Consider the following 8,950-nt stretch of genomic DNA (forward strand, 5'->3'; position numbering starts at 1 on the left):
TAACATCACCAATATTTGATCGTTTCTTCTTTTCTGTAAGTCCTGCCAAGCGCGGTTACATTTTATCCCGTTCCTCCCACACTTTGCATAACCCACCCAGAAACCCAAAGAGGACAAACATCTAAACATTGTCCTCAGGGCCCTTTGTTTGTTTGTAAGACAATCTGACAATTTCTTGGCCTGTAAGCTTTTCAGAGCAGGAATGCATCCTTTTGTGTCTGGAGGAAGCCAACTGTGGGCACAGATCTTCCCCAAGATCTCTGGGCAGAGCTGGAGCGTGCTTTGAAACGTTTTGAACTGGGTTGCATGTTAATGAAGCAGTCGCTGGCTCTCCAACCCTTCTGCCCCTACCTCCGTCCTCTACTGGCCCTGAAAAGAAGAGCAGAAGGACTGAACAACCCCCCAAAAGACAGTTAATGGGGAAGGAAAGGGCCACCATGGGTGGTGGTGGGGGTGTCAGTCCAGCCTGGCCCATCTGCCTGCCAGTGAGAAGATGAAGGCTGCGGTCTTCTGAGATGGACCTGCCATAGGAGAGCTGTGCCCGAGCTTTGTCCCTGGGCTGGGAGCTTTGTCCCTTCATCCCTGGAATAAAGGGTAAGTCATAAATATACTGCCAGGCCTGGGAAAGAGAGGGCACTGGTAGGCAGGGGAATCGGTCTGAGTTACGATTTGCTTTGTAAAACACAAGCAAGGGTCTTTATCACACGAGCCAAGAAGTTGTGCAAGTCTTACAATAACTCAGCTCTAATTCTTCTTCCGTTCCTGGCTGCGAGGCCCCGGCTGTGTTGGGGTTTGGCGTTAGGCAGCAGAGGGATGTGCTCTGGCCGGTGCAGCCTGGGTGTCCCTCTCCGGGCTGTGCGAGGAGGGAGCAGCTGCTGGCTGAACCCATGCACGTGGCCAGGCGCTTCCTCTCCTGGACCGAGGGGAACGTGCAGCTCAGTCCTCAGACATCTTCCTGAGCTGCTCACTTTCCACAGAAACCCTTGACAAGGTACAAGTGTGGGACGAAGTGTAAAACCAGCTCCTAAATAGCCTAAAATCTCAAGTGTCAAGCACAGGCAGCTCCCAATGAGAAAGTTTAACTTTTATGACAAACCTTAACCAAAAATCCTGTCAGTTAATTTTGGAGTAACACAAGGGGCAGCTTTTTTTTGCCTGTTTCTGGAATGAAGGAGCTGTCATTTGGGGCGACTCAGATATACTCAGATACACAGGGTTGAGAGGTAGCAGCTGTCAGCTGTCAGAGCCCAGCGCAGTCTCTGCACACTGGTTTAGCCAGACTCCAAGATGCAGCAGCAGGTCGATATCATCTTCTCCCCTCGCTTTCACGTGCACGAGTACTGCAGATGCTACTCCTGCCACGACTGCATTTCACTGGTAACTTCAAAATGCAAATTAGTCCAAGCGAGTAATTTTCATGATGACCCAAACACAAATACAATAGTAGAGTGATTTCCATTTCAGTATTTCCACAGGTTATAGTATGACAGTGTGATATTGCACACCTAACTCATTCTTCTGCAAAGATACTGCATCTATGCATTCCCTCAGTTTACAGTCAACGTTGAAGGCACCCGCCCCCCACCCAAGAAGACAAGCAAGACCACATTCTTCCTGGTCTCAAGAGGTATCACAGAAGACACCCAACAGTACGTTCAACTGACAAGGTAGTCAGACTGTTCATAACACATTAACCTCCCCCCAAAAGTAAAGGTCAAAATATCAAAGCTTACTCCAATCCTGGTTTTTGACTGAGGAAAAATTTCTTTTTTTCAGTGACATCTGCACCAACAGGTGTCTCTTCTACACAGGCGAATTCAGGTAACTTGTTCTCAAGCTGCAGGTGTTTTTACAGCCTACATGTCCAAATATTAGCTTTATCTTAACCTAACTTTATAACAGGAGTTGAACAAGACACTCGATGTACTACGCTATTTCCGTAACAGAATACCACGTGTGCATCTGTTTGAAAGGTTTATTTCTATCTTCATAAATACATAATTTTCTAAACACTGTGCAAGGCACCAAAAAATTAAGTAAAATCTTTTCTTTTAGAGTATTTTAATCTCTTTTGACTCAATGAAGTAAATAAGAATCTGAAACCAACTATTTGCCAATTACAAGCCAGCAGTTAAGGCAGGTACCATTGATACAGTGCATGAATTTTCTATTGCAGTCATTTAAACAAGCAGCGTTTTACTATAGAAGTGCATATACAAACTGAATTCCAAACACCAGCAACCCAAGATAGGCACCTAGTTATGAAATTTCCTTGTACGTGTAGTAGAATGCCAAAAGTTCTGCCATAAAGTGCAAAGACTATGGACAATAACACTTTCTTTTGAGCATTTTGATACCAGTAACATAATACAACGGCTAAACATTTATAAATGTGGTTTCCATTACAAAAACATGTTCCACATAAAAGCTTCATAATACAATCCAGAAACAGAATTTGTGCGTGTACATATTTAAAAAGTTGAAGCATACTGGCATACTTAGGTACCGGGTATATATTCGCTGACCTCTACAGACACGCACTAAGTTTATAACCAATTTACATGTACAGTCAAAATCATTCCGCTTTGAGCACCGTGATATCCACTGAGTTTTTCCATTTGAGTGACGATGTGCGACATCCGCCCTGGTAATCCGCAACCGAGCATTGCCTGTAAGATGATCTGGTTCACAGCTCTCACCCAGCCCTCCCCAATAAATGGAACCTAAAATTAGTGTCTTCCCAAGACAAGCACATGTCAGATGTGGACAAATACATTCATGGTCCCAAACTTAAAACAACTGGTAAGAATTTCACAGTGATCTGGTTAAGGAAGCACAAAGACAAATGATTACATTTAAGATGAAAATTGCCTTAAAACTCAAATGAAGCTAAACTGTTATATGTTGAGAAGCTAAAGGAACAAAGTATTAACCAATTAGAAAAGTGGCTCTTTCCCAACTAATAACAAAAAACCTACAGCAATAAACTTAGGGTCCTACTGCTGCAGCAGCCTTTGAGGTAGGTGGCGATGGCTTAAACCGAGGTAGGTAAAGTCCAAACTTGTTTTCAATCCCTGCAAAAGTGGCAACTGCCAATTTATAACCACCAACATGGTCAGGGTTAGGAGCAGGGAGCGTGATCCTAGATTTAGGAACTGGCTCTGATCCAGCTGGTTTTCTGCAAAATGATAAAAATAATAACTTAATTTCCATAGAGTAAAACCAGTATTCACAAAAATCTCCTCCATAAAGTGAGCTGAATGAGACATCTGAGTATACCTCCCAGTAACTAAATTAAATGCTACAATGTAATGAGAAATACCCTGTTTTAAAACCTTCTGCAACAGTCAAGAGCCTTCATGTTGATTGAGGACGGACAAATCCAGATAAAATTTGTAGAGCATTAATCAAAACTGCAGTGTAGGGGAGCAGGGGTTTGTAAGTCTCTGCTGCAGTGCACAACCAATCCAGGAACCTAGCAGAGTTTAAGCAATTTTTGTGGTGGCTTTCAAACTACTGTCCCCAAAGCTTCGTAAATGGTCTGCAGCTGCTCCTGGGATCACGTTAAACAACAATATGCACATCCATCTGTATCGTCAACAAAGACAGGAGGCAGAGCTGAAGCTCCAACAAATAGGCTGGTGACACCTTTAGACTTGGTGACACCTATAGACTTCTTTGGATGGCAAATGCCCTGCCTAATCAGGGGCACAGCTCCTCCACCAAATTAATGGGGACTAATGCAGAGCGTATCCTGACCTGGCAGGCGTCACATTTCCCCTGCAGTTATATCCCCAGCCCATTATTTAGCCTCTCACTGTCTCTGTTTACACTAATACAGGTCCCCAGCTTGAAACATATAAAATGTGGTAACGTCTTGCTGTGAAACAGGTACTGGAGTATCATCCTAACCTCCACCAGTGTAGTGTGGCTTAAATAATATTTACAAAGCCTTTGCAACGTGTCCTCCGTAACAGCAAGACCCTGTCTCTGACATGTCAAGGAGCACCAAGACCCACACAGAACCAAGTGCAGCTTCAGGGTCCCAGACAGATTCAGACACCACATACTTACACTCCCCCGAAGTCCACGTAAAACCATCTCTGCAGTAGCTCGTAAGTCACCAGAGTTACACCAAACTGAGGAGAAGATCGAAATACACGAGCTTGAAAGAAAAGAAAAGAGTTCATAAGTGACAAAAACCACAATTAGAAATCACGTAGTAATCAAAGCTCTTTCACACACCTCCTGCTCCTTTCCACAGAGCCTTTGGACCTTCCTCTCGAAGGATCTTCGCAAAGCAGTCTACAACGCCGCTGTAGGTGGTCTGTCCTGCCCGGGCTGCCACCTGTAGCCTTGTTTTGATCACATCCGCAGGGGTCACCAAAGAGGCTGCAGGCATACCTACGCAACACAAAAATCATCAGGTGGGTACCACCGACTTGTCACATATGCTACACACCTTGTTCACCCAGGGGTAACCGTGCCTTTCATCCTTATATCAGGAGAATCGAGCCACATTTGATTTAAGCAGAAGCTGAGAAGGAGAACAAGCAACAAGAGGCAGCCGTTGTGGACGTGGCTTCACGCAGAGAGAGCTTCTCCTAGAGGAACAACCGTATCCCATGCTTCCTGCCAAGCTGGGAGGCACGGGCTGGATTTTTTCAGCGCTAACCAGAAACTTGCATAGTTAAGAAGCACAAAGTTTTTGGAGGTGAGGTCGATCTTTCCCTTTCCTTTTCATGCCTCTCTGTGGTTCCTGGCATTCTGGTTGCACACTGTGCTAGAATAGCTTGTACACGCACCTCCCCCCCCCACCCAGTGCAGCAATGTCACTGAGAACCAGATAATGCCATGCACGCTCGGCAAGGCGTGAGAGCTAAGGTTTAAAAAAAGGGTCATTCTTCTCATTAGGAATGGCAGACTGCTCAGCTGCAAAGCCACAGCTGACATCCTCAGCAGAACACTTGGAGGAAGATTTAAATTTACCCTGGCAGATAATCAACTGAAAGCAAAAAATACCAAATTACCAATGGGTGGTATTTCTAAAATCATTCGTATCCAAACTGGGGCTGCCCATGTTTAGAATTGAAAAAAAAAAAACCAACCCAACCCAAAAAAAAGCACCGAGACTGTACCCAGAAGACACTGTCTCTTATGGTTTTATTACTTTTCCGTTCTGCATCTGTTCCAAACCAACTTGGTCAGATGTAGATGCATAAATCTCCTTTGCTTTTTTTTTTAGGCTTAATAATTCTGTAACAACTTTTGTCCAAACCAACATGGTCTGGCTTCAAGCACCAGATCACCCTTCCTGCAGACTGCTCTGAGAGATGTAAGCGTGTGCGTATCACCAAAATAAGAACTCCTCCTCCTCTCCTGGACCCCCCAAAATAACACACAAGCTGAGTTTGCACAGTGGTCAGTCTGGCAGGCAAGTGCTAAAACCCGGTAAAGGTTTCTGAACTCCAGAAATGTTGAAATTCCTCTTTGCTTAGCCTTACCCACACCAGGATATTGGTTGAGTCTTCAGTTTAAAGCCGGACTTTTGTCCTTCAAAAGCCAACCAGTGTTTTCAAGGAAAACCAAAGGACATACTTAGAAACAATTCTGCTTACTACACGTTGACTTCCATCTCCTTATCCCTCATTCCTTATTACCGAGGATATTTTGCAGTTAAAGATGTTTTTAATCCTGTTTTTAGGAGCTATGTGTACAGGACAAAAGACTTTACAGACAAATAAAAATTTACAGGTCGCTGCCGTGAGGAGCTTACAATTGAAATGAGACAAATGGCACAGCAGGAGCTGGCAATAAAAAAGAGGAGTGAGGGGAGGAGAAGGAAGTTCATGGAGGCAATAAGCGGATGGAGCAAATTAAGGAGAGATCCTGTAGCTGACATTAGAATCATCTCAGAAAATGCCGTGGCACAACAGGTTGAGACATCTGGTGAACAATGAAAATCAGAAGCAGATCAAGCTAGATGACATGCATGTTGCATGTGTCCCTAACAACAACGAGAAGGAAGAAAATATACCCAGCACAAGCAACACCCACTGGCAAAGGACGCAGGTGCGCATCTGAGCACAGCCAGCTTGAACATCCCAGCACCAGGGGGCTGTGGAAAGGTGGCGTTTCCCACACCCAGACAGAGCTCGTGCACACGTCTGAAGTCCGATGACCACGTAAGATCCCCAGCCAGAGCAGAGACATCAGCCCAGAGACCGAGCCAGTGTTTCAGAGGTGGTGGGGTTTTTGTTTTGTCTTCCCCTTGACTTTCTTGTGGCAAAACAGCAGACACATATGCCCCCACCATGCTTTACTTGTACCCAATAAAAGAAATTCCTTGTTTTTGTAAACAGTACGATGAGTGTTAAATCTTTAACAGTGTAATTTGCTCATGAGAGTTAACCTAGGATGGGATTCACAGGAAGCACTGGATAAAATTCACATTATAGCTAGTTTGGTAAGCCATATCAGCAACAATAAAGACTGCTTCTGTGCCTGAACTTCAAAGGGACGGTTATCTCAGTCTGCAATCACCTGACAATGGCTAGAAAGAGAAAAATAGGAAAATCTAAGAAATGACTTGGCTTAAAAATGCCAGCTTATGTTTCAAGTCTGTAAATATGATCTAAAGTTCAAAAATTGTTTTGTTCCATTAAAATGGGTGGGAAATAAGCTGGCTGTAAGCTCCTGTTGGGGGGCTTGGAGGCTGGCTCTGGTTTGGGGTGGGGGAGGGGAGAGGACAAGGTCTTTTTAAGCACCAGTCATTTGAACACAGCTGGTTTTCCTAGTGCCAGGTCGATTCCTCTGGACTATGAGCTACTGAATACTGAGCAAACCCAAAGATCTGAAGCTATATGCTTCAACAAGACAGACTAACTGATCTGCACCATCAGGCTTTGGCTATATCCTAAGCCCAGATACTGGCCACAAAAGGTCCCTGGCTCTTCAAGAGACACAGCCCTGTGTATAATCCTGACCAAGAACAGTCTCCCCAGGGAGAAGAAAGCTTAAAATCGAATGAGAAAACACAGCTAAACCACCAACCACCTATCTGTACTGGATTCATGCCACTCCATCATTTTTCTCACCCGGCACATCACAGCAGTCTGTCAGGGGCCACGCTGGAGGAAGAACTTGGCTGCAGCTCAGAGAGACCAAGCAGCCCCCAATGAACACGATGGAAATACCTGCTGATGGGAGCCCTCCTGCTTGCTACACACTCCCCCAAAGGTCTCGTTGCACGAATTTTCAAGCCCATTTTTTTCCTGAAGGGAAAACCTTGGACACAGCAGGAGCAGGACTCTCAAGCTGCCCTCTCCAGGAGGCAGCTACCAAATGGTGGTCCCCTTTGGGTGTAGAAGCTGGGTGCTGTGCCAGGGACCAGCTACGCAGCAGACACAAAGGCAAGCTAAGCCTACAAAGCCTTTTTCCTCCGTCTTTTTCCCTGAGGCTCTGGCATGCTCAAGTTAAACGCATCTGTGACAAGTTAAGCATGATTTGGCTCTCCTATCCACTATGTAGCAGACTAAAACAAGCAAGTGCTCAAGATCACGCTCAGCATCTCTGTCCTATCTGGATACAGTAGGAAGCAGCCACCTATAGCACAACAGAAAGGTTTTCAAGCTTTTCTGTTTTGTTTAATATAAAAAAAAGGTAATGGTAATATCCTTACAAAGCCAAGTAACTGCATGGGATACTGTGGGTAACAAGTAATGGTCATTTTGTCACAGGCTATGTCATTGTGTTCAGAGAGCTGTACTGCCAGCACGGCTTTTGGACTCCACATACCAAAATTAAAGATTCCTTTGATCATAAAGAATTTCACAAATGCCGTGATTTTATTTATAAACCATTTCAACAAAACTTTACCAGTCAGCCACAAACAAAAATGGCACAGGAACTTCACAAAGAAAGATGATATATGGTGACAAAACATCAGCACTTAAATCTTTCCCTTTGTTTTTCCTCCTGAATTTTGTGATTATTCCAGGAACTTACAGTATCTTTATTTTTAACATTAGCTCACTCTACAGCATGGTAGCTTTCTGTTATTTGGGCATAAGGTTCCAAAATGCATATAGCTCTTCTGGGCTTTTCAAAGTTCTCACTGCCATAACTATTGCGCTGCAGGTGCAATACAGTGGCATGCAAAAAGAAATCTGGGCACTTACCAGCAATTGATCCAGCCAAGAGCAGACTTCCAGGGCTAACTCTCCCATCTTCATTTGCAAATGAAGCTTTCAAATGAGCATAACAGGGGAAGTAAATGGCAGAGAAGGGGATGTCACGCAAAAAACACGCCTTAGCACCCTGTGTTGAAAAAGAGAACAAAGTTTTGAGAATGAGCAAATTTAATGATGAACTATGAACACCAGAGAACAGAGCAACATCGTATTTTTTTTGTTTTGATGCAAAGGGCTTATAGAAAAAGCAATTCCTTCTCTCAAAATTTTGAGAGATCCATGTATTTCACCCTGCTGAGGAGTGTCTCTGTATTGTTTCTTGGTTCAGTAATTTCTGTCTGTGCTAGTTTTGGCTGGGGTAGAGTTAATTTCCTTGATAGTAGCTAGTATGGGGCTATGTTTTGGATTTGTGCTGGAAACAGTGTTGATAACACAGGGACACAGCTGGGACAGCTGACCTCAACTGACCAAAGGGATATTCCATACCATATGATAGAAAAAGCAATTCCTTCTCTCAAAATTTTGAGAGATCCATGTATTTCACCCTGCTGAGGAGTGTCTCTGTATTGTTTCTTGGTTCAGTAATTTCTGTCTCTGTGCTAGTTGGCTGGGGTAGAGTTAATTTCCTTGATAGTAGCTAGTATGGGGCTATGTTTTGGATTTGTGCTGAACAGTGTTGATAACACAGGGACACAGCTGGGACAGCTGACCTCAACTGACCAAAGGGATATTCCATACCATATGATGTCATGCTCAGC

At 44.2% G+C, this 8,950-nt stretch overlaps 1 protein-coding gene across 1 annotated transcript in view; it reads right to left on the minus strand.

Moving 5' to 3' along the window:
* Positions 1 to 1,961: 1,961 nt before the first annotated feature.
* The window catches only part of SLC25A13 (solute carrier family 25 member 13), an 82,303-nt gene continuing 75,314 nt past the window's right edge, over positions 1,962 to 8,950 (minus strand). The window contains exons 14-17 of the mRNA XM_009286349.1: positions 8,181 to 8,319; positions 4,246 to 4,404; positions 4,075 to 4,165; positions 1,962 to 3,178 (exon numbers count right to left, since the gene is read on the minus strand). Of these exons, the coding sequence (XP_009284624.1) occupies positions 2,989 to 3,178; positions 4,075 to 4,165; positions 4,246 to 4,404; positions 8,181 to 8,319 (579 nt within the window). The 3' untranslated portion in view covers positions 1,962 to 2,988. The remainder of the gene's footprint in view (positions 3,179 to 4,074; positions 4,166 to 4,245; positions 4,405 to 8,180; positions 8,320 to 8,950) is intronic.

The sequence above is a fragment of the Aptenodytes forsteri genome, unplaced genomic scaffold (assembly GCF_000699145.1).
Source record: "Aptenodytes forsteri isolate BGI_AS27 unplaced genomic scaffold, ASM69914v1 Scaffold55, whole genome shotgun sequence".
In the NCBI taxonomy this organism is placed as follows: domain Eukaryota; kingdom Metazoa; phylum Chordata; class Aves; order Sphenisciformes; family Spheniscidae; genus Aptenodytes; species Aptenodytes forsteri.